The following is a 25,719-nucleotide window of genomic DNA, read 5'->3' on the forward strand; positions in this document are numbered from 1 at the left end:
CGAGACGGAGCAGCCTCGATCAAAATTCGGCAAAGTCCGGATCGCTGCAGTCGAAATTTTTCTAAGTCCCGGGAAGCACGCACCGGGACTTAGAAAATTTCAGAGTCGGCGTCGTTCTGGGACTTAGCCAAATGTGTAGCAGTGAAAGTGTTGCGGAAAGTGTTAGTGATTTTGTGAGTGACAACGTCAGTTTACATGCAAGGTAAGAAAAGATGACATTGTGAAGATGCAAGTGATCTAACACCTTTTGTTTTTTATCTTTTTCTTCAACATGTTCCCGAGCATCGATCGAAGAACGCGTGTGGCACATGAGGCTGAACAGGAACGTTCATGATCGCAGCCCGGATCATGCCGCCACAGCGACGCCACCACGGCAGCATGTACGACGCCACCACCACGCACCCACACCAACGTAGAGCGTCATCACAACACCAAACACCGCGGCGGAGTTCGCGACCGCGATTTCGTTGGGGGAAGGGGGCAGAATATGGAAAAAACCGAAGTGCACTTCGTGCACATGATTTAGAAAAATAAACGCCTTCGTGCGAAGGCCGAACGAAATCCGAAGTGCGTCATATTTTGGGGATGGGGGCGATTGGAAAGAAAGAAAGGGGGCTATAGGAGCGAGCGAGAGAAAGGGTCACGTTTGATTGGTTGAAATCGAGACGATTTTGTTCCGGCCCTAGTGGACGAAATCGGGCCGCCACCATATTTGCCAAATGTATGTATCGTTCCGTTGGCGGCTCGATCTCGGATCGATTTTTCTATAGTGAGAAGTCTTCTCACTGCTATGTGGGTATTATCTGCCCAATGAACAATGAGTAAACCCCTCTGCCTGCGACGCAGCGAGAGGAAGGTTGAGGAGGTTGAAAACGAAACCCCCGCGGCCTGCGACGGGGTTGAGGAAGGGGCAAATGCGACGTTCACTATGGAACCGCTCGTAGGCAGCGGGGGAAAGAGCGGAAGAAACCGCGAGGAGGAGAAGGTTTCGCGCGCGAGCTTGTGGGACGCTGCTGCGGAGGGGGAAGGGCGGAATGGGAAGAGAAGAAGGGCGAACGAAAACGAACGCGAGCTTGTGGGTTTCGATTACGAGGGGTGGGAAGGGCGCAAGAGTCGAGGGGCGATTCGAGCGGCAGCGCGAAAGAGAAGGGAACAGAAAAACGAGACGGAGCAACCCCGATCGAAATTCGGCAAAGTCCCGATCGCAGCAGTCGAAATTTTTCTAAGTCCCGGGAAGCACGCGTTCCGCTGACGGTGCAGTGCAAGTGCGGCTAAGTGTTAGAAAAGTTACCAAATATAGATACAAAGTGATTGTGATACTCTAGGTGTTGACTGCAATCTGCAAGGTAAGTTAAAACAACATTACGTTGCCCCGTAAGTGATCTAATATTCTGATGTTTTCTTTCTCTCCGACATGTGCCCGAGCATTGTGCATCGATGGAAGAAACCGCGCCATCGATCGGTGTACGCGGTGCAGTCTACAGCGATCATCAGCGCGAACAGGAAAGTTCTTGTATGCAGCCCGGATCACGCCGCCACAGCGACGCCAGCACAGCGACGCCACCAAACCAACGTAGACGACGCCACCAACACCAACAGCACGAACGGCGAACATCACATCATGACGACGTCACACCATGACGACGTCATCACCAAAGTGTTATGGCGTCACGGGGTGGGTTCAAAACAATTAGGAAAAATAAACGCCACCGCCATTGCGCGATGGCTTACGGACCAATCAAAGCGTACTTCATTTTGGGTAGGGAAAGAGTATAGGAAAGAAAGAAAGGGGACTAGAGGAGAGAGCGAGAGAAAGGGTCACGTTTGATTGGTTGAAATCGAGACGATTTTGTTCCGGCCCTAGTGGACGAAATCGGGCCGCCAACATATTTGCCAAATGTATGTATCGTTCCGTTGGCGGCTCGATCTCGGATCGATTTTTCTATAGTGAGAAGTCTTCTCACTGCTATGTGGGTGGCATCACGGCGTCCGGCGGAGGCAGCGGCAACAAAAAGTCCCAAGGACATCCGAGCTCCTCTCTCTACGGAAGGAGACGAAAACAAAGAACGTAAATTCGGTGGCCCCCCTTCCCTTGGTTTGCGACGTGTTTGCGAGCTGACGCACACATCACGATGATGATGTAATGTTGTGTCCGTTGCAGGGTTCCCATCCGAGCCAGCTATCGCTTGCACCCGCAACCAGGGTGTTGAATCGTTAGTGGTGGACTAATCCCAGGACCAGGACCAACGCGTACACATTCACTCGGTTCTGTTGGGGCTGGCCAAAGATGGTTTAGGTTGTCGTAGTGCCTTTGGTGGAGGGGGGTCGAGACGCACCTAATTGGACTCGGAACTTTCCGGTTTCTGCGAGCACGCTCATCAGCTGGTGCTGGGAATGAACGAGCAAAAATGTAAATTTCCTCAAGCAGCTCAGCCTGCGATCCCATCCGGGGGGGGGGGGGGGGGGGGGGGGGGGGTACAGCTGTGCCGATGAGGACTATATACCGTCAGGATGAGCCTACTGAGAATGTGCCGACCGACTGTATCTGCGTGCGTGCGTGCGTGCGTGTGTGGGGTATGTTAATGTTTTAATGAAAAATCTAATTTCTTTTCCAATTAGGAGCAAGCAGTTTCTGGTCAAGCTGCTGCTGCTGATGCTGTTGCCGATGGTCAACATCTTCATCCGGTTCCGGACTTTGTTTTGGTTTATTAATTCAGCAAACAGCCGGACCATGCCAAAGCGGTATTTGCAGGACAGTGGCGTGGAAAAAAACCGTTTGGACCCCAACTGCGTGTGCCGGTGGTTTTGTGATTGCGAGAAGTGCCTGTGGCACAGTTCTTTCCCCTCGCTTCTTTCCGACGAGCTGTATCCGGGTTTTTGGAAGAGAATTTTATATTTTTTTTACCAATTATCCGCTCGGGCACCCGATCTCCGTCATCGAGCGGAGGTGGTGATGATGACGGCATCCCGATAATCCAGCCCATCGCAACGACCCAAAACCGAACCAAAAACCTACTTATCTCCTGGCACGCTATCGATACAGTCGGCCGCTTGGCAATTCGATCAAACCCTCGGCGGCCAGCACGCGAACAGCTCTCTCTCTCTCGCTCTCTTTGCAGCTGTTTACTTTTCCCAGGGCCCCTGGATAGCGGGTGAGGAGGGCACGTGGCTCGTGCCCTCGTTAATCCTGGATTCTGGTTCGTGCTCGTTTTCGTCGATTGTGACCCGGTCGTGCGGGGGGCGAACAGCAGGATGTAAGAAGGGTAAACACAACAATTTGGTCAACCTCGTAATCTCTAGCTCAGCGATCTTGGCCCTTCTCTCCTTCCCTCTCACTCGCTCTCTTGGTCGATAAACTGTGGTCCCGCCAGATAGAGATGTGTCACACCTTGTGTTGGCTGAAGCGAAAACTCGTGGAACCTGCAGCAGACAGGAATTTACGGCAAAGCCCAACAGCACCGCCACCGTTGGAGCGATTAATGGATCGCTCCGGCCATCGATGCCACCGATCCCAAGCGTAACCACAGGGTTTTGCACCAAAGTCCTGGACACGGTACTGGGTGACTCGGTGACACTTTGGTCGACTTTCGTCGGGAAGTTGGTACATATCAATTTTCCCCTAATTAACACCTAACCAACCGACACCACCGCGGACAGCGCAGACGTTTTAACTGTTCCTCTTCACTGCCAGAGTCCCGAGTGGGTCCCCTTGGGACACGTAGTTTAGGTTTGCCGAAGCAACCCCCTTAAGTATCGTCGCCCAACGGTGTCCCTTTTCGAACGTTCGAACTTGGTTTTTGTCCGGGGTTGGTTTGGTTTCCAGAAGAAATTATCGACGTTCGTTCGGAAGCTGCGCAGCGAAAGCAGTCTTTTAGCGACCACTCGCGTTGTGTGGCACTTTTCGCACCCTTCAGTGGTGTAGCCCGGTCACCCCTGGGTTCTGGTATTGAGATTGTTATTCCAGCAGCACCGCACCACCGCCACTTCACCATCGCTTTCCATTACGGAAGATTGGTATCGTGTAGGTCATCGGTAAGAGAACGAATTTATTGAACACAAGCCGACAACCGTAACACATGGCCACAGCTCAGCAGCGGTGGTCGCCGTGCGCCGTGCAGTGCCGTCGCCGCAGCTTCGACCAGCTTCGTTTTGCGGTGCTGCTAATGCGTGAAGAATGCATTTCCGTTCCGACGACGTTTGCAAAACCATCGCCATCGTGTAGGGGGATAGCGTATCGTCGTATTGCTGGCTGGCCTCTACTGTCTGTCGTTGATCCCATTTTCCCGTTTTTCACAATCCCCGGCAGCTCCGGAGAAGGGATTCGGGGATTTATGCCGCCTGGTAGGACTGTCAGGTTGAGCAAATCTTTGGCTTAGGGAAAGGACAACGTCCTCGTGCCTCCTCGTCCTCTCCTGTGTTCTGTTGTTTTTGGTATTAAACCGAACAATCATATTTTGTTGCTCGCAATTGCGAAACCACGAAACCACCGGGACCACGGGACCGACCGCTACCGGTGGGCCGTGGAACAGACGACCTGGTGAAGGTGGAAAATTGCTTAATACCTCCTGCTGGCTGGCTGCGATGACGGTTAGGTGGGTTGAATACCCACCCTGAACCTGCTGCACAAACACAAACCCGAAGAGAATCAGTGGTTGGTCGGAAGGTGGTATAGAATGGCATCCCCAGACGTGTTTTTCCTAGTACGGCTTCGGGCGCCAGAACCGGGTGCTATACGCGGGGCAAGCTGTCGAGGAAGGAAGGTCTGGATGGCGCAGCAGGCCACCGTAATCTCCGCTGTCACTTGGCAAGGTCATGGTTTTGCGCCACAAAGTGGTGAGAGAAAGAAACCCCCGGGGGGGGAGGAAGCGCCTCCAGCAGCGCTTGCCACTCTACTGGGTGTGTTTCTGTGCGTGTGCGGCTGATGGTTGGTTTGGACTCTTTGCATAATCCAAGGGGAATCAATAGAAGTAAATGGCCCGTGACGCCCGTGAGTTGAGGGAAATCTTATTTTTCTCGAGTCGTGCCAGGGCAAAAGATGCCGGAGGGATGCGTGCGGCGCTTGTGCGGTTCGGCGTCGTCCTCGGTGATGGTCTCGGTGAGATAGTTTGCGTCGTAGCTTCTGCTGCCAGTTTGGAGAATGCTGTTGGTGTGCTCTGCCGGCCGTTCGGTGCAACTGTTGTGTTTTGCCAGCAACTTTCATTCACGGAACGGTTGCATCTGTTTATCTCGACCCCCAGGACCAGGAGCCCAAGTAAACATTTAGCAGCAACGAGCGATCGCAATGGACGGCCATCAAATGCACTTGCACAAAATGGAGCAGAGGTTGCGGGCCAACTTTTAATGCTGTGTAAATTATAGCCAATGCGGTTGGCCCCTGTTATCGGCACACTGAGAACGATGGACGCCAACAGCTGGCTTACGCGAGGGACCGACAGGGGGGAGGGGCCCTAGTGGTGAATATTCAAAAGCAAGTTTGAAGCATTGCCTGGCTCATCAAATGGTTGGGTAAATGGGTTGAACTTAAAACGAAATGAATGGCTAACGGATGTATAATATTATTTAATAATTACCATTTAAAAGCCATACAGCTGGGCCATATTCTTCTGAAAATCGAGTCCCGGGCATCTTAAGTTACGCCACTTCATGGTCGTCTTCCTGCAGGTGTTCCGGTTGGTCCGCCTGGTTCGCCTGGAAAGCGCAATTTGCATGCATAATGTTGCACAAAAGAAAACGCAGACGAGCGGGGCAAGTTACTCTCAAATCTGGCCTCAAATCAGCACAAGCGCACAGGGCTCGGATTGAATTGTTTGCTTTGCAGGACGCGGTGACTTGCAGATGCTGCTGGCGCAAAGGGCAAACCAAAACCAAAGGCAAAGTGTAATGCTTGGTATAAAGCCGATTGACTGACTGGCGCCGTCGGTTTTTCTCGTCGAACATGTGCCAATCGGATACCGAGGGGATGCATCGATAGGTTGGTTGTGGTGCGCGAGGGTGAAGCGTTACCCTAGGCGACGGTCGCCTGCCTAACGAAGGCCCGTCCATACCGTCTCCTTCCGATTCCAGTGATCGTGTCCCTTTTTGGGTGGTGAATGCATTTTCTGCCGATCGGCTCGTGCACCCCTGGTGTTGTGCGTTGTGTTATTTCCGGAGCACTGTAGGGGCAATACCGTATCACTCGGAATCGGTAAGGGTGGCCGTCGCGGCGCGGTGTAAGATGCATTTCGGTTAGGCGCGTGCGAAGCGACCTGCATGTGGGTCTCTTACCCACAGGTTCTCAGTGTCCGGTGCTTGGTGCTTCTACGGAAGCTTCTACGACACGTGATAAGGCCACTCTGGCCACTCTCTGCACCAGGGTAGTGCGCGGTACCGTTCTTGCAAGTCAGCTGACAAATATTTAAGTTCGACAAATGGACGTGTCCGTCGACGTACCGTCCGTTGGCAGCGGAGTGTCGGTCGATGAATGGATCGAACTGAAGGGATCGGCGCAGAGGTGAACACATCGAAGCATGACGATGTGCATTGGAACTTTGGTTACGGCTAGATCGAACGAAACGTGATTGCCAATCACCGGACTGGCGATGTGACCGTGGTGGCAAGATTGATTATGCTTTCGGTGTGCTTCCCCACCCCTCCTGCAGGGCTTGTGATTTCCGTTCACGTGCGATCCGATCTAGAACGTTGCCCTAGCCCTACTCATCCGATGCTCCGAAAAACACACACTGACACACACACACACACTCTCTCTCTCAAATCCATTCTCTTTTCTCCAGCGAGAGTGATTACTGATGCGAATGATTTGATTGACTTTGAGACTCGTGGTAGGTCAGCTGGGACCGCGTCATTTCTTGTTGGAGTACAGGCGGAGTCCTTTTCGCCTGTGCGTTCGCTTGCCCTGGAGTCTGAATTTGTTTACCAGTTCTTCTCACGCCGTCACAATTCACGTGACCTATATTGCGTTGGTTTCCGTCTCTTAAAACGCAGCAGTTAGGGACAGCTGATGACGATGACTGCCACAGGCAATCGGGCGTGCGTTTTCCGATCAAATTCCAACTGTCTTCAGTCGATCGACTGTAGGACGATCACAGGGACTGCCATGATGGCGCTCAGCTTAGCCTGCTCGAGTGTCAGCTGGTTGACAACGCTACTGTCGACAACATCTGGCCTTCGGTGGTTTAGGTTGGGGCCCTCCCAATTCCTCCGAAAAACAACGAGAATCATAGGATCGATTGATTATCAGTGAGCGCCGCGCAGTGAGCAGAAGTCAGTGTGATGGAAGGGTAACGACTAAGTATGGACAGCTCAACCGATAAATTGTTTAATTGAATGAAATTTATCGTTCCATTGGCGAGACGCAACGTTGAGGGTTGCACCCTCTACAGCACATCCTTCTTGCCGTTTATGGTTGCTTTAGTTTATGATGGTATTCAGTGCGGATTTGAATAAGAACTAACTATTTGAAATGTAATTGTGTGCGAGCTATGGCGTCGTATCACAGGCAACCAGTATTGCATACTGTATTCGAATTGTATTTTGGCTTTAATTATAATGTACTTGCATAAGAACGCTGTTGGCTTTGGCGTTTGTGATCTACAATTGATAGATTTGAACCCTCGGTATAAGCTATCTCCTACCAAAATGTGTCGGTGATTGAAATGATTCGATTGATTCAAAGATTTCACATAATACACTTTGAAGAGTTAGCATTCATGTAAAAAATGTAAAAACCATATTAAGCGAAAACAAATTAAATACCTTAGTCTCCCCCTAACACTGGATTCACGGCAAGGCTATCCCCAATTGCTAAAATGATAGTAGCAGACTCGAATTCGTGACCTGAATACAACGAAAAAATAACAAGAATAACGAGCACGAAACAATTTATTTTGTCTGTCACGTATTCACTGATACGATAATGTGTTGTTTTGAACCAAGGAACCAATTATTTTCAAAATGGACATCAGTTGTGCTGCGCTAGTTGGTACAGAATGTACTGTCTGCTCAAGTGAAAAGATCTGCATATTTCGTGATGTTAACGTATGGTATAATGTAGCACAATTCGCGACAGTACAGGCTTTCTGAAATTGTGCTTTGTATTCTCACAGGCTGTTTTGGGGCACGTGGCTAATCTTAGCTTCGGCGTCGGCTATGCAATTTAAGTGCAACTGGGAGAAATGCACTGTCTGGAAATGGGATCCTCCTAAGGACGGTAGGTTCGTGTTTAATCATGTGCCTCTCAATGTCGGTATTGTTGAGTTAGTGGATGCAAAGCTATCTACCGTCGATGTGAACATGACAGGAAGCATCATATTTCGCATTCACTCGCTGTATATAACTAAATCGCCAGTGAGCAGAGTTATCATGCCAGCATTGGGAACCATTACTACACTTCGGATCGACAAGACGGATCTACGCTCCATCTTCTTCAAGGGCGGCGGTAGTAGCCTAAGGGTTGTTCATATATCGAGCAGCAAGATGAATTCTGTGCCGGTATCGATAGCACAACTGACAATGCTGGATGCTCTCGTTGTTTCAAAGTCGCACTTTCAAGTCATTGATATGAATGTTGTTAGCGCGCTACAAAAATTGAATCTATTGGATTTGCATGGAAATAAGATCAAAACGGTGTATTGTAGCGCCGCCAGTAGTGCCAAGATTTTTTCCTCCCTTAGAACGCTCGACCTATCGGACAATGTTCTGAAGACGATCAATTTGAATGTATTCAGGAACCTGGTAGCACTGGAGACTTTGGATTTGTCAACAAATAGAATTAAGCTGTTAGTTGGTTCACTGAATATCACTAGTTTGAGCAGTATCCTCTTGGCCAATAATCATTTGGTGACATTGAGCTTTTGCGATTGGTTTGTAACCGGTGTGAGATCCTTGGATTTCACCAACAATAGCCTTGAACAGATGCCACCGTGCATTTCGCTATCTATGCCCAACATCGAGATTTTAAGTATAGCAAGCAATAAATTGGTGGATAACGAATTCATGTGGGATTCCCTGCATCGTCTGAGTCAACTGAGGTTTCTCAACCTGGCATACAACCTGCTTTCCAATGCATCGCTGACGAAACTTCCACCAGCACTAGGTACTTTGTACATTAACAACAATCGTATAACGCACCTCACGCTACCGAATGAGACGGAGGCATTGTTAGAAATCAATGCCGATTGTAATTTTATTACAGATATTAATCTGAACTGCATTTCACATAATATTTCCAAAATGCAAATGTACGGTAATTCGTTAGATTGCAGTTGGGACTTCTTGAGAGAAGTAAAACATGATAACATAACTTGTGTTAGAAGCCAAAAAAATAAGTCGCAGCTCCGCGAGTCGTGCGTCATGATGGCAGCGTTTGGCGGACTTAATGGCTCTGGTTAGTGTTTTAACGTTCGATTATCTAGCTTCGAATAGCACTTATAGCGTGCCAGATAGTCGCATAACTGAAAATTGAACGATGAACGATTTGTTTTATTTTTTTGTTTAAATATATCAAAACCAAGTATAACATTACTGCCCTTTTGGTTGAGTCATTTTAATATTTTTTCAGTTCTGTGATTTTATATGAAGTACACAAATTTCCTGTTGAGGTATCAATACGCGATCTAGGAAAGCACACTGAGTTTAGAATTGAGCAGCTAGTTAGTAATTTATTCCAAGACAATTGCTACACAATTATTGCAATAGTGATTTTCACGATAGAAATCCGAATGTATGATCGGACTCATTTTTGGCTAAAAAATAGATATGGTGTGTAATAGAAATATGGTACTTTGACATTTTCCAAAATTAAAAAGTCATCATGGAATCATCTGTTCGTTTGTCATGACAAATGAAATTTCAGATTTCGCGTTTCGTTTAGCATTCTTTCATCTTTTAGTTCTATCCATTTTATGTACCATTCGCTTATTGTTTGTCCGCTGTGAACATTGGATCTGTGAGTTTTACTTTGGTACGCCTTTTCATAGGAGAATGGTTTTCAACCCGTATTTTTGTCCCGCTGAGGTCAGTCAGTTGGAAATGTTTTATGGATTAGATGGATGGATTAGAATAACGTGTGCCTAATTATTGCTTGATACTGCTGCAAATACCACCATGTTGTTGTAGAAATGTTGCCTAGATGCTTTGAGCGAGTTCTTACAAATGCCTCGGTGATCATACTTACTATCAATCGGCTTCATCTGGATGAGATGAAAAAGTTTCACTCATCTTATAAGATGATCAGCTTAGATTTGTCTGGGAATATGTTGTCGCATGTTACGCTCACTGAGAAAACGCTTCCACCGAAACTGTTATCTTTGAATCTGTCCAAAAACCGCCTTCAGAGCTTCGAAATACCTTACGCTCCTAACAAACTTTTTTCGATAAATCTAATTCAAAATTGCATAAAGTATTTCGAGTTGGATAAAGCTGCTCCGGATCTGTTTCAATTGCTGATGTACGACAATCCTATGGACTGTAGCTTCCGATACGATGTAGACGCTGATTATGATGGTAACATATCGAACGCTAGGTGGATTCACTCCATAGCTAACTGTTGATTGTCTCATGTAAATTCCGAACATGGCAGCAGATAAATTTAGAATCAGAATTAGTTTAGTTTAATTTGTATTCATTTAATCAATAACGGATAATATGGTTTTGGAGCATTAAAATCAATTGTAAAAAAGTATAACAGTTTTTAATTATGTTCTTCTACCTTCTGCTGGCATTGTTGGAAAAGCTGCATTTTCTTTCCAAATATGCACTTTGTCTCAATCGAGGATCCTCCCATCTATTTTAATTGGAATGGTACACCATTCGAAACGTACCATTCCAATCGTTCTTAATGGATACTAATCTCACGTTTAAGAAGCATTGAGAAAGGGTTTGGAAAATAGGTGTTCCCAATATTGAGCGAAAGGAAAAGGGAGCTAGGTACAGCTTTTTGTGGCACTATTATCCAGAGTCACGTGTCAATAATTCTAAGCGAAAATGATCATGGTTTTCGCTTGGTTAGTCGGTCCATCCACTACCATACGACCATTTAGAGCCATTACACGAGCAACGATGAAACACTATTCAAAATTAAAAATCCATCAACCATACACGGGAAATTGTCAATTACAATTCGTGTATGATAACAAATACAAGTTCAAATGTGGAACATATTTTCTTTCACCTACCAGTTGTTTCTATTCCTACTAGGTTATTCGATTTGTAATCCTCAGTATCACTTTAACGGTTCATCACCTCAGCCTCACACGATTTTTAAGCTTCAACATCTGCTATAGGAGAATGGTTTTAACCCGGCTTTTTCTCCTTCTAAGGTTAGAAAATTGGTATGGTATTCCGTCATATTTGATAACGTGTGTTTAATTCTAGCTTAACACTGCTGCAATTGCCACCATTGTCATTTTTTCAATTTTACTGTGATAAGGATTTCACTTGCACGCTCTCCAGTTGGGACCCATTGAAGGAAGGCACGTTCGTGCTGGCTCACGTATCGGAATGGCATAACATCATAACATTACGGAACATGATTGCTATCCACGTGAATAGTGAAATTTTCGAAAAGTTTGAACGCACCAAGCGTCTTAGTAACCGAACATCGTTCCTAGTTTTGAAAATTGAAAACTCACCAATTCGAAGCTTTATACTGAAGGATAAGAGTATTTATTCTCAAGTTGAGCTCAGGAAGACTTTATTACGCAGTTTAGTGTTGGGAGTTGATTGTAAGCTAGAAAAAATATTGGTGGTTCATAGCCGATTAGAGCGACTGCCTCAAACCCTGGCTAACCTTCAATCGCTTCTTCATCTTGAAATCACGAATTCACAAATACAAGCAGTGAATCTCAATACGATCGGTCGACTACCGAAGCTTGAGTTTTTGAACTTGAGCAAAAACAAGATACATTCTTTGTACTATACTGACGATCTAGAACTGTTTCCACGTTTGTTGCTTTTACATTTTGAGCGCAATCAGCTACGAAGCATAAACTTTAATTTGTTCAACAAAATGACGTCGCTCACCACTATTAACTTGAACGACAACAGTTTAACTACTGCCTCAGGTGCGATAGTTTCCAACACAGTAACAACAATTGAGCTATCGAACAATCAATTACCTTCGCTGGACTGTTGCCAATGGAGATTACCACGTCTACACAGCTTCACTGCCACTAACAATAAACTAGAAATGATGCCTAGATGCTTCGAACGAGTTCTTACAAATGCATCGGTGATCATACTTGATAACAATCGGCTTCATCTAGATGAGATGGGAAAGTTTCACTCATTTTATAAGATGATCAGCTTAGATTTGTCTGGGAATATGTTGTCACATGTTACGCTCACTGAGAAAACGCTTCCACCGAAACTGTTATCTTTGAATCTGTCCAAAAACCGCCTTCAGAGCATCGAAATACCTTACGCTCCTAACAAACTTTTTTCGATAAATCTAATTCAAAATTGCATAAAGTATTTCGAGTTGGATAAAGTTGCTCCGGATCTGTTTCAATTGCTGATGTACGACAATCCTATGGACTGTAGCTTCCGATACGATGTAGACGCCGATTATGATGGTAACATATCGAACGTTAGGTGCATTCACTCGAAAGTTAACTGTTGAATTGTCATATAAATTCAAATCAAATAAATTCAGAATCAAAATGCCTTTAGTTTATGTATCTGTTTACTTAGTATCCGTTTACATGTTTATGTACAATATATCTTTGGGACAATAAGACCAATCGTTAAAAATGTTACAATTCTTTGGGATGCTGGTCTGCCCCATTTTGAGTGCATGACAATGACAATGAAACAGTAATCCGTAGATTGTAGTTGGGACTTCTTTTTTTAAAACATATATAAGGACGAACGAGCCGTATTTTTAGTTAGAACTTCTTGAGAGAAGTTAAACATGATAACATAACTGGTGTTAGAAGTCAAAGCAGTTCGTAGCTCCGCGAGGTGTACGTCCTGATGACAACGTTTGACGAAATTAGTAGCACTGGTTAGTGTTTCAATGCTCGACGACTATCATGTTTCGCCCACATATCACATATCGCGTTTAACTATGGGCCACGCATGTTTAATAGGTTTCTGTATTCTCTTATCTCAATATTTCAAAAACAAACAAAATCTAAACAAACCTTTCTGGAAACTGCTGAACAACATGTTCAGAAAAATAGATTTAATATTCGTTATTTCTAGCAACAATAAATTTGCGCCTCATGGAAAACACTTGAAAGTACACTTTTCACTCCATAATAGTGGACAATCGCTGTTAATTAGGAAAACGATTGTTTGTTGGCTATTGTTGTCTAGGACTAGTAATACCATTATCATTATGGTGAACCCGTGCCCATGATTATTGTCATCACAATAAAAACACTTTTGGATCGGACATGCTCTGTACACGTAATTTAACTTGTGTTGCTTGTGTTTCCCTGAGTTCAATCTTAAGGTGTAAGTGGTAGAAGTGTGTAGCATCAACGAGTGTTATTGGCAATTTTTTTACGATGAAAAAGTCCTTTGGAAGGTATGTAGAATTCACACGATCTGCCATGTTGTGAAATGGTGAGCTTCGAAGATATATTTTTCAGGATTGTACTGGTACTTCTTCAACTAGCGCAAACGGACCAATTTCGATTCTCCTGTGACGTGGATTTTGAATGTACCATTTGGAATTGGAACCCTCGCAAGGAAGGAACATTTGTTTTGGAGCACGTACCCGTGCATTATACAGTATTGACACTGAAGAACGTGATGTTAGTGAGCATGAACAGTAGTATTCTTAGTAGGTTTATGCATACTAGGTCTAACATTTCAACAATGACATTAGGTTTGGCAGTAGAAAAATCCCCGATAAACAGTTTTGCACTAATGGACAATAGCAGTTATGACAATATCGCATTTAAGCACACGCTGCTCACATCAATCGAATTTGGAAGCAATTGTAGTCTGCGGAATCTTTTTATTGATTATAGTCGCCTCGAAAAACTACCATCTAGTTTAGGCCATTTAAAATCACTGGAACAATTAGACATCGCTCATTCCTTAATACAAGCAGTTGATTTCAAAATCATGGAATACCTTCGAAAGCTTGTTTATTTGAATCTATGCAAAAACAGAATACACTCTCTGTTCAGCTCAGCCGTACTAAAGGATAACTATTTGATGTCGGAGGTTTCTCTACAACAGAACAAGCTACGCAGCATAAATTTGAATATTTTCAGCTTCATGAAGGCCCTGACTAAACTTGATCTGTCGTCCAACAATATGGTTACAGTTACAGGTGCTATCGTTTCTAGTAAGCTGAATTCTATCGATTTTTCGTTTAACCATTTAATGCAGTTGGACTGTTGTTACTGGCGAGTTCCAGAACTTCGTTCATTCGCGATGGGAAATAATAAGTGTACAGCTTTACCCCAATGTATGGAGCATACTCTTTCGAATGTCGTTTTTTTTGCAATGAACAATAACCATCTCAGCCTCGATGAAATGCATAAGTTTAATGTGTTTTCTAATTTGCACACGCTTAACTTGGCAAATAACAGAGTATCGCATGTCACATTCAGTGAAAACACTTTACCGAGGAAACTGTCTTCATTAGATTTATCGAATAACTATCTAACTAAACTTGAAATTCCATTCGCTCCTAATACAGACTTTTCAGTTACTGCTGACTACAATTGCATTGTAAGTTTTAACATGAGCAATGTTTCGCGTAATTTAATTCAACTATCGATGATCAACAATCCAATTGATTGTTCTTTTAATGCGCAATACGGCATAAATGTTACAACTAGAACATGCGTAAAGAATGAAAATGCATGCGCCGGGTAATTTTGTTACGATAATACTACAGCCAATATTGCTTGGAAGCCCTGTTGGTTTTCTTTGTGTTGGGAATGAAACTGAAATAAATAAAAATAAAAATGATAAAGTTTTATTTGGGTTTCGTTTTAGGTTAGTATTCTCTCAAATGCTTTAATTTTTTATACAATTCCAAACTCAAACTCACTCTATGATGGTTTTCAAATTACGCACTATCGTGGGTATGGGATATTTAATTTTATTAATAGATTGCCAATTCTTCGTTGGAATATTCATCTTTTAAAATGAAGAGCGTGTGTAATTAGAAGCCACTGCATTACCATCCAGAAGTAAGTAAACTTCTTGTGGTAACCTTGTTACATTAGTAATTTCGATGATAGCGTTAAACTTCAAATTGAAAATAACAACCGATGTACTTTCGTAAGGAGTAAAATCAATATGTACTAATCGATTGTGTTCCAAATTCAAGTATGTTAGGTCGTGCCAGAATTGTATGCAATCCGGCAATCGTTCCAGTCGATTATACGATAATTCTAGCTTAATAATTGCCGTCGTATTCCAGCCACAACAATTTACAGATGACAACATGTTCCCCGATAAGTCAAGTTCTTTTAAAGACGCAGTTTGCAAAGATCCCTCCAGCTGCTTAAGCCTATTGAATTGTAGATTGAGTTTGATTAGCGATACCATCCCGTCGAATAGCGAGAGATTGATGCGAGCTAGCTTGTTGTGACACAGATCGATTTCGCTCAGCTTCTTGAAGCAGTGAAAGTAGTTTGATGACTTTAAGTCTTTTATAAGATTGTGGGACAAATGTAACATCCACAAGTTTGGCATTTTTGAGAAATTATCAAAATCGATCGTACCTAGCTGTAAAAACCTTATCGAAATATCTTCTAGCCCTATCATAGATGATATAGAGCTTAGAATGGAATCGACACGCCCATGCTCGACAACCAGATGTTTCAGATTGTCGTTGAAACTGTAATCGATTCGCAATATCCGCATTCCGATAATAGAAAGTCTTTGTAGCGTGCTGTTGATCGGTACGTTTAGCCTGCCGATATTTGATAGCTGTAGAATGAGCTGATGGGATATGTTCGACAAATTGGACACGTCCAGAGTTGTTAAAGAGGAGTCTGTGATGGTTAGAACCGAAACGTCTTCCAAGCACATCTTCAGCATCTCGACCATCAGACTGTCCGTCAGTTTGCTGCATGTACATGATCGGTCTAACTCACATCGCATGTCAATGAGTGCGAGTGCGCAAGCGAATAATGTTACTAGAAACAGTTTTGTTATAGTTGGATACCTGTGGAATGAGAGCAATCACACTCTCATTGATGCTGCAATATTTGTTGATTAATGCCTCCTTAATCTGTACTTACATAGTATGATTTATGATCGTTCTCTTCACGGCTGGAAGTATGGTACAGCACTGGGAGCATTCTCAGTGTCCGCATTTTATTTAATGAGAACATACATTTGGAATAAACGTTTCTCGGAATTTTGTGGTACATCAGAAAACATTTCCCCGAAATAGAAATTCTCGGGTATAAATTAAATATAAATCAGCTTTCAATTTATTTTTTTGTTGGTTCTGCAGTAATGGAAGCTACACCATTTGTCAGCAGATACCTTCCATCATCCTGATCATCCTGTGGCAAATCTAGCACCAAGCATTCAGTAAATCTTATAACACTTTAGTTGAAATGATTAGTTTGGTTGTCGTTAGCAAAGTTCAATATCGGCAAGTTCAAGTTCGGTTCGGCAGTAAATATGGACGAACAGATGCCGCTTTACCAACGTTTTCTCAGATGCGCATTGGGTTTGTTTTGTTGTTTCAATCTTAAGATAGCAAATAAACTACAACGCGATACCATGGACAAAACGGGCGAAGATCGTTGGTCTTCCTCTCAAAACATATTAATAAACAATTTATATCTCTCCGATAAAATACACGAGGTCGGTTACGGGTTTCATTCGTTTCATCTGCAGGTTATGGCCGTTTGATTAAACATGCAAAGCGGCTCCGGCTTGCGTTTTAACTGTTTACGCTAATCGTTGTTTTCACACAAACAATTCGGAACGTTCTAATCAACAATATCACTCTATACTAGAACAGGTTGCCTCCGGAGGATGTTATTTGAAAATCAAAATAGACAAAATAGCCAGGAAAATCCAAAACGCGCATAGCGCCGCATGAAATGTCTGGGAAAAACTCAAAATACGCGTCGCAACACAGGAGATCCATTCGTTTGAAGTTGTATCTGGCGGGCTCTGTTGAAACAAGTGTAGAGCAGCAGAACATCGGCCCTGGTTTGCGGCCAGGCGTATCGCTTTATCGTTCGGTTTGTTCTCGTTTTTTTTGCATCTTCGTTGATTGATGAAAATGTGCTGGCCGCATGCATCTTCTCCTGTTTGGCTACCGATAACCTTTTTCTGGGTGGAGTCAGGTGGTATTTAGTTCAATGTACTGTTATCAATGTCAAACAGAATTGTTAAATGACCTTCATTTTAAAAGATACTGTTGCCATTTAAAGGCTATTATAGCTCTTATCTTAACATCATACATAAACATCTAGTTTTCCTTGACTATATTAGATTGATACATACATTAACCGCCCCGAGAATTGCACGTTTCCTTCAATGCCATTACCGTGCGTCTTTTGTTTCAGATTATCGTGTCAGCAAATACTGCGGAGAACATCTGATAGTACGCAACGAGATTCGCTGGGAGCCGCTAGATGATGATTACGAATCGTCCGAATCCGATGCTAATGATGCCAGCACTGATACACCTACGACACTGGAACCGATTCAAAGAACCGGACCCTCGATGCTCGATACTCTCATGCCATCGAGAACAAGCAGCGACCCACCTGAGCCCCAGCAGGTTGCCTTTGTTTCATTCGAAGATTCGGTTGTGCACGATTCCGTCGCTCATGGGTTCGCTGTTACCGATGGGCGTCAACGTGATCGACGGTTAACGCGTGAGGATGAACCACGAGCTGAGGCGTTGCATGCGGCCACGGTGCACTCGTTTCATAATTTGAAAATCCTGAAGCCCATCGAAGAGCCAGCTAGTGTGAACGATACGGACGATCGTGCGCTGGAACTGGAGGCGGCCCGCAATCGGAATCGACAGCGGCAGAAGGTGTTCTCGCAGGTGATTAGTTTTAGGATTCTCTAAACACGAATTTAGGTCTGGGTAATTGCAGGGTATGTTTTTTGTTCAATGCGTTTATCCAATCGGTACTAACCATCTTTGCTTAGTTCCTAAATGATCATACGTAAAGTATTTCAAGTATTTTATTTAAAAAAAACCGCATGAAAACGATTTCATTCATGTCTTGTCAATGGTGGTTCTTTATTGTCATTCGCTTAAAGGTTTCCCTGCCGCAGTTCATACGATTACATGCTCTTTTTACGATTGTGTGTAAAAAACAGTAGCAAGATTCATAAATTGCCCTTCAACGGCCGATACAGTATTGGTCAGTGCAGTTGTATCAACGGGCACTTTTTGTAAGGCAGATTCGAGGTTGGTAATGGCGCTTCTGAAGTCAGTAACGGCAGTGTCAAATTTGGTGCGCTTCTGTGATGAAAACGCCGAGGTATAAGTCGAGCTGAAGTTTGGATATTGCGCTTTCACGGCCGTAATCGCAGCAAGGGCCTTGTTGATGTTATTCTGCGAGTCTACACCGGCGATGACTTGTCTGACGGTATTGGGAAGGATAGACATTTGCCCCAGGATAGCGCCCAGCGCATCTTGGATCTTGGCAATGCTGGGCGACTGGGCAGAGCTGCCGGCCTGCAAGAAATCGAAACCAGTAATCGTGTAGTTCGACAAACGGCTACATTTGAGCGAGTATGTGCAAAGTGTCTTACCACAAGGGCGCAAACCATTACGGAGAGTACGAGAAGTTTCATCGTGCTTGGGTTTGGGTTTTCGCTGTCCGGACGTCGCTGATCACTGGATAACTGACGATGGCTCAATGAACTCCAACCAGTAGATTCGATTTTTATCCACTCGCCAACTCCACAGACCGCTGTTGCTAGCGTCCAGGGTCGGATGATAAGCGATTGACACAGGTGGTTGCCACATGTTTGCAGTGATACACGCGTGCCAGAGGTTCTGTGTAGCGGGTACACCTAGCTAGGCCAAGGGGGGTCACACATTTTACTAATACAGTTTGAAACGTATTTCATGTACCCTGCGGATGAAGTTTCCAGAAAGAAATCGAAACTTATACTACCTTCAACAAGCATGTACTAGTGTTCCGTTGAAATGTTTGTATAGTAATTTTTGTTTTACCAACATATCCAAGCAGTGCTATTGGTGTGAAAGGAAGGTAATCGCGTTTTAGTCTTATGAATTTGTCTCAATCAATCTAGAGATGGTCATGCAAACGCCATTTGTTGTCCATCCAATCCCAATTTTCCCAAAATCTACTTCATTTTACCATGCTAAGTAAAGGTAATGAAGTTAGTGGCACATTAAAAGAATAGAAACATTGTGCTGAAGAGCAATGCCATGGGTTGGAAAAATTGGGTGTAATAAATAAGATGTTCCGTCCCATTCCATCTCAACCTCGCATCTCAATCATCTGAACAAAGCAGTACAGACCGCATTGTACAAAAGCCAGTAAAATGCGGGACACCTTTTCGTAGTAGCTTTTTGCCGTCATTTATATCGCAAAAACAAATGAATCTTCTGATATTTCGTTGCATGTACTTGGGTGACACTACGACCTGTTCCGGTTGGGTTGGCTGCATTTCGCTTCCGTTCGGTCAAGGATTTTCGAGTGCTCAAAATTCTACCCAGCAACCTAGATGTGGTCGAGGACATCAAACAGATTGGCAACGAGTACTACTTCAAAAAGGACGTCGAGGTTCTGGTGGATGATAACGAGAATGCAATTGTCGAGCATACGGATGCGGAACGCGACAGGTCAGCCGAGGCGGCAAACGGCCGGCAAGGGGTGAACTACACTGCGACCACCAGCGATGGGAGTGAAATGACTGAAACGCTAGACATCGTCGTGTTACCGGCGCCAACGAAGGATATCGAAATCTACGAGAACGAAGTCCTTCCGGAATCGGAATCCCAGTCACCGGACGATCTCAGCGTCATTGGGTTGATAACACCCACTAGATTGACGCCTAGCATCTCGTACACTTCATCCATGGCGACGGTATCGGTCGAACTACTATCACATCCGGTCACAGACAGTCCGCCGGCTGATCCGTCATCAGCGAACCCGATCGTAGTTGATACAACCCTTGGCCATTGGGATGAAGATCGGTTGGTACTGCCGGAACTTGAAGATTCGAGCGAGTTGTTATCGGGACAGGCCAAACCTAACCGAACTACCAATGATGACCAGGATAAGTTTCGCTTCGATAATGGTACATTTAGAAACATTCAAGAAACGGTACGAAAGGAGCTTGATGAAAGCTGGGATCCGATCCCTTCCCCGGAAAACTATGATGAAGATGCTGACGACGACGAGGAGGATGATGAGTACGAGTCGCATCCATTCGGCAAGGGATCGATGAAATTTCACAAAAAATATACCAGGTAATGAACGGGGCGGCCAGAACTATTTACGGTAAAGTTATTGTATTGGGTTTTCATGATCTCTTGTTCCTCACGCTGTAGCGTCCAACGAACCCTGCTGAAACGTCCGTTACGCCAGGGTTTCCTCATGACGCCTGGCTATCCGAAGTACTACATAGGAGATAGTGTCTGCCAGTGGACGTTGTATGCCGGGTTGCATCAAAGAATAAAACTGACGGTGTTGGATCTAGCGCTTCGTCGTAAGTGTTCAAATACGCTTGTAAATGATTTCAATGCGTTACCTATGATTTGAACATGTTATCTCTTTCCGTCATCCCGCAAGATGATGATGAGTGCCGGGACTACCTTCACGTAGTGGACCTCAACACGAATCACACGCTGTTCCACAGCTGCACGGAAAGCACGCGTCCGATAGAAATCGTCAGTATACAGGAGCGTCTTGAGGTAGGTTTAGAGTTGTTGGGTGGCAGTTAGCCTATGTTGATGTTATGATCAAGTTGATCTATTTTTTTTACATTTCATGTCGTAGGTGTCTGTGAGAACGACAACGAAAGTAATTTATCCCAAACGCGGAGTACTGTTACATTATACGGGTGAGTGGCTATATATTTCTATATTTCTTTTGCGAATCTACTTTCACTTTTTTAACGTTAAGCAAACAGTTTTATCGAACTAAGAGAACCTTTGTTTAGTGTAGAAACCATTTTTTCTCTTATAAAAGCCTCATCACGTGGATTATCCCTCCAGGCTAAACTGACAGAGCGTATATCCTTAAAATAATTATGGGTTTTTACATTATTTGTTTAAAAAACAAAGGGAATATCTAAAGAAAGGACGGCTCGTCCAGAACAATCCTAGGTGCGCTGTGGTCTGCACCCAATAGGTATGAGTGCCGGCTGTCTGGCTTGCTAGTGTTACAACGTCGATACTACGGGACGCGTGCCCAGCATGGGACAATGCATTAAGGCAGGACATAAACTGTGTGAACTAAGGATAATAGGGTACGCCTGCAGTTTGAGACTATGGGGCGGCGGAAGGTCCTCAGAGCAGTGTCCAGCGGGTCCTTCTGGAGTCGGTCGATTTCCGTTCGACTTTATCCCGTACTAAAATCTGTCCTTGAAAGCCAGAACGGGCCTTGTCAATATTGGAAATATTTCCATTTCACCGTTTTATTAAAACGGCTCATTTAAATTGAATTGAAATATTTCAACCAGAGATGGCGCTAGTGTGCATTATCGGTGTTGCAGAGAGAAAATTTTGCGGTTTAACGCACTCTGGACTTTAACCCTGGAAATCCTGTTGTTTTGGTTTTTCCGAGATAAAAGAAGTGAATTTTTTTAAAAGATTTTTGAACTGTTTTTTCTCGGCTCTAGCGCTCGGCTGCGAGGCGCCATCACCAACGCCGGGTCGTATGAAATTGGTTCGACGGACGGAGCAAAAGGCCAAGTACGTTTGTGATCCGCTGCACGTTTTCCCCGATACGGGCGAATCATCTCGTGAACTCATCTGCACCGCGAAACACGCGTGGAACCGCGCTCTTCCGCCCTGCGTCGGTAAGTATTGATCAAACAACATCCGCTGCCCACGATGCACTTCCGGCCTCAGACTCTGCCACGCGGTGCACGATTCCGTCGTCGGCATCATCAGTGGATTTCTCGGCGTGGCCACGGCACAAAAAAGTCGTGTGTCCGCGTGTGAAAAATGTGTTTTGGTGTTGCCGAAAAAGTTCAAAGAACGGGAGACATTGACTGATTTGTTGCGACAGCGTTTGTTTATTGTACGCGACGGGAATTCGTGTGCGTCATCTGCCTAGTGCGATATGACCCGCTGCTTTCTTACCATCCCATACCTTCGATTAGCGGCATGGTACGCTGCGTGAAGAATTTTCCTGATAATAGTTTACTGCAATAGCTCCATGTTAATGGTTGTGGTGGCTCAACGATGTCTCCATGATTTCGAGTTTGCACGTGTGAATGGCACGTGATGTTGCACAAGCATGTTGAGCAATATGCTCCCGAAATATTATGTAAAGTGGCACTCAGTGCTGGCAAATGAAGCAACAGTTGTTCTGTCGACTAAAAAACATGCAGTAAGGTCCAACCATGCAAAGTGCTTTGTTTCAATGAGTTAGGGATCAAAATGTACGCACCGTCTCCCTAATAAACTTATGATTCGTTTTGGAATAATGGACTAGATTACACGAGCGCACCAGAGTTCATATCAATTTGCTGTGGTATGCTTGCAATCGCTAGCTTGATAAGGTAAATTGATAGTCCAGCTCTCAGTTGCCTTAACGAACCAATAGCGATCGCATGATGGTAGCAGCTATTCAGTCTTCTGACTAAGCCTTATCGCTCCTATCGGCTTGTTCAGTGCACTGCTGGAGCTACAGCTTGAAGGTAAACATAGTGCAGATGTGCTTCTATGCTGGGTGTTCTTTCTTGCGGTTCAAGCATACCGAGTGTCTTCTGGGGAGCGGACTCCTTGCGTAAAACTAGCAGTTTGTCTTTTCATTTCTCTTATCCGGTAATGTATTTTTAGAAAAACGAACAACCGAAGGTAGCGGACTTGTGTCACACTACGAACAGAAGCGAAGATTCGGCGAGATCGACAGAATGTCGGACAACCAAGCAGACACGGTCTATGGTAAGTGGCAACAATTCTGGCGTTCGACATACATTAATCAATTTCTTCCGTTTTTGTTATAGATATTCTTATTCCATCGTTTGTCATTGCGGCCCTATTTATTGTTAATGGCATCGTATTTGCGGTCATCATGCGCTATCGCAACAAACGAAAGCAACGCCTTGATCTAGAGAGTAAGGAACTGGCAGAACTGTAAAGAGAGAGAGACACACCCTTATCGTTGTCCACATCCATCATCCGATTTGTTCCCCGCATCATCTTTATCGTCAATGCATTGCCTTGTGTGAGAGAGAGAGGGCATATGCTTGGAGCCAGTGTCAAGCGTCATAAAGCCATTGGAAAATGGTATGAGAGAAGGTTCGAAATTAAAGTATTGGCTAAGCTGTTTCGACACTGCGCTGATCTTCGCCATCTGCATGCTTTCCCTGCCATTTTTACCCGTAATATTTGTGACGTTGTAGCAACAGAATGAATCAGAATCTTTGTCCTGGTATAACAAATTACTCCACTACTAGTCCCCGGTTTACTGAACCTCATTAAAGGCAGAGCAACATTTTTCTTTGCACCTGGCTAGCTTTCTAATGGAATCTTTGGAAGACCAGACAGCAGGCGCATCGTAATGGTCAATGGGCGGCCAGCCGTTGCAGTTTAGACGGTCAACGGCATATACGAACCAGTCGTGGAAGGAATACAATTACAAATTCCAGCAGTACGATGATAAGCAAGCTATAAAAAGACACTGAATCAATCAGTTCTGACCAAGTCCGGTAGTGCAGAACAGGAATGACATGCACCGAATCTTACCTTCTCCTTTACTGCACGCTTGAAACGAACAGGGAAACAAACAGTTAGCAAACATGACCAGAAGTAGCTATCAAATAATGATGCTAGTGGTTAAGTAAACCTGGGTGATCTGTAGAATGGCAGAAGAATTAGCACCTGGTAGATGGGAACCAGTGGGTTCCGCGATGAAAATAAATTAAAGCGAATGTCAATGGCAGAAAAATGAAAATTGATCGATGGAAAGACGTAAGACTGTAAGATAACCGAAAATGTGTAAAGTGGACTGAACAGTGGTGGTGAGAGATGCGTGGTAATCATTACCACTGCCCGGTTTCACCGGTCATTTATGAGCTAGTTTCTGCGATGGAGATTAAAAAGCGCACCGCGATTCCACCTTCATCCGAGCCCAATACAGATACAATCAGCATCAAGCGTTTGTTAGAAATCGAGCAATCACGCACCAAGGAAGCAGCTTTTTGCTGATTCGTTTAATGTGTTACACGGCTGAGCATAGGAATGTTTAGTGGGCAAAGGGTAACCGTTTTTTTAAGGACAATATGCATTGTCTAGGAACGGATATGTATAAACCGGTGTGTTGAAACGACACGTGTGTTGTTGAATCAGTTACTCTAGCATCGCACCATGTTGATGCACACCAACCCAGGAACCACCGGATCATCGGCAAAATCAATGTCACCATTACGCACCCGTTTACTTGTGTGCATTTTTAGGCGGCGATTATTGTCCTTGCAAACACAGCTAATGCTATGCCAAAGATTAGAATTATACCCTGCGGTGAACGATGCTCGTATGTTGCTGTTGAATGTTGCTTTGCTACGTCCTATAGAAAGCGCGGAAAATGTCTACAAACTTTAAAATTTTTCTCTTTCTGTTTACTGCTTACCGCCAGCGAATAGGTTCTCAATATGAAAGCGAGGGGGGCATAATCCGATGTGGACCAAATCCGTTTTTCATTTCCGAAGACTTGGCGCAATTCGTTTAGTTGCTCTTAGGACCGATCTAGGGAAAGACCGTGGTGAAGGCAATGCATATCATTATTAGTTTTCTGCTGGTTTACGATGCATGATGTGATATAGGGAGTCTGAAAGCGATCGGTATATGCAAAGGCGGAGCTACAAACATACACACACGCTCACATTCACACACATATATAAATGAACATATTTTGCTATTCTGCATTTACCTTTCCTTGTCTGCTACGGCGCCACTGAGTCAGGATTATATGCATAGCCAAGTGGAGATAGCAGCAGCAGGTTATAGAAGCTTACTGGTAATTCGAGAGTGAGGATCAGTTCCGATGCAGTATCAAAGAAAGCCCTCAAAATCAATTATCGATGAACTTGTCAGGAGAAGATGCGAATGTACGATGAAAGCGAACCGAAGAAGAAAACATGTTACAAAATGAAAAGCTGACAAAAATACAATTCACCCTTACAAAAGTACAAGACAAAACGGTAAAATGGTATACAATTCCGAAACTGCCCAACCCTTAAGCCATATGTTCAAACGTTTTTTTTCAATTTTAGCAGTTTAGAACACATCTTTCAGATCACAGGCAGCTTCTAAGAGATGATGAGTACGGATGGTCGACGGATGGATGGGGGGAATGGTTCTGAAAAAGAATAATGTACCATGTGCTAGTAGAGACATCTCCGGTAAGTATTGAAAAAACGATTGCAATTTTTATTTGCCTTTATTGATTGCCTCTTTAAGTCGTTAAACACGGCAGACATTTGCATCGTAAGATTCGCAGTGCTTCCTAAGCTTTCCTAAGCTATGCACTGATTGTAGGCACTGGCTATGGCAGCGAAATCGGCAGCCGCCGAGTTGGCAGTACCAGTCGTACAGGCGGCGACCTGGTT

The 25,719-nt window shown here is 44.4% G+C and overlaps 2 protein-coding genes across 2 annotated transcripts in view; one reads left to right on the forward strand and one right to left on the reverse strand.

Moving 5' to 3' along the window:
* The window catches only part of LOC125959473 (uncharacterized), a 59,897-nt gene extending 34,578 nt beyond the window's left edge, over window positions 1-25,319 (forward strand). Inside the window, exons 5-12 of the mRNA XM_049692295.1 lie at window positions 17,505-17,995; window positions 19,623-20,407; window positions 20,489-20,646; window positions 20,730-20,851; window positions 20,937-21,000; window positions 21,781-21,960; window positions 22,949-23,053; window positions 23,116-25,319. Coding sequence (XP_049548252.1) covers window positions 17,505-17,995; window positions 19,623-20,407; window positions 20,489-20,646; window positions 20,730-20,851; window positions 20,937-21,000; window positions 21,781-21,960; window positions 22,949-23,053; window positions 23,116-23,249 — 2,039 coding nt within the window. The 3' untranslated portion in view covers window positions 23,250-25,319. The remainder of the gene's footprint in view (window positions 1-17,504; window positions 17,996-19,622; window positions 20,408-20,488; window positions 20,647-20,729; window positions 20,852-20,936; window positions 21,001-21,780; window positions 21,961-22,948; window positions 23,054-23,115) is intronic.
* On the reverse strand, window positions 18,178-18,845 carry LOC125951654 (uncharacterized). The gene is made up of 2 exons (XM_049680618.1): window positions 18,715-18,845; window positions 18,178-18,637 (listed from the first exon to the last, which is right to left on the reverse strand). The coding sequence occupies exons 1-2, from the start codon at window positions 18,754-18,756 to the stop codon at window positions 18,254-18,256; spliced, it is 426 nt and encodes a 141-aa protein (XP_049536575.1). The 5' UTR covers window positions 18,757-18,845; the 3' UTR covers window positions 18,178-18,253.
* Window positions 25,320-25,719: the final 400 nt, after the last annotated feature.

The sequence above is a fragment of the Anopheles darlingi genome, chromosome 2 (genome assembly GCF_943734745.1).
Source record: "Anopheles darlingi chromosome 2, idAnoDarlMG_H_01, whole genome shotgun sequence".
In the NCBI taxonomy this organism is placed as follows: domain Eukaryota; kingdom Metazoa; phylum Arthropoda; class Insecta; order Diptera; family Culicidae; genus Anopheles; species Anopheles darlingi.

Excerpts from the sequence above, each read along its gene's own strand:
- LOC125951654 (XM_049680618.1), bottom strand. The coding sequence starts at position 18,756 with ATGAAACTTCTCGTACTCTCCGTAATGGTTTGCGCCCTTGTG. Across the intron at positions 18,638-18,714 it reads TAATGGTTTGCGCCCTTGTG|GCCGGCAGCTCTGCCCAGTC; the intron begins GTAAGACACTTT and ends GATTTCTTGCAG.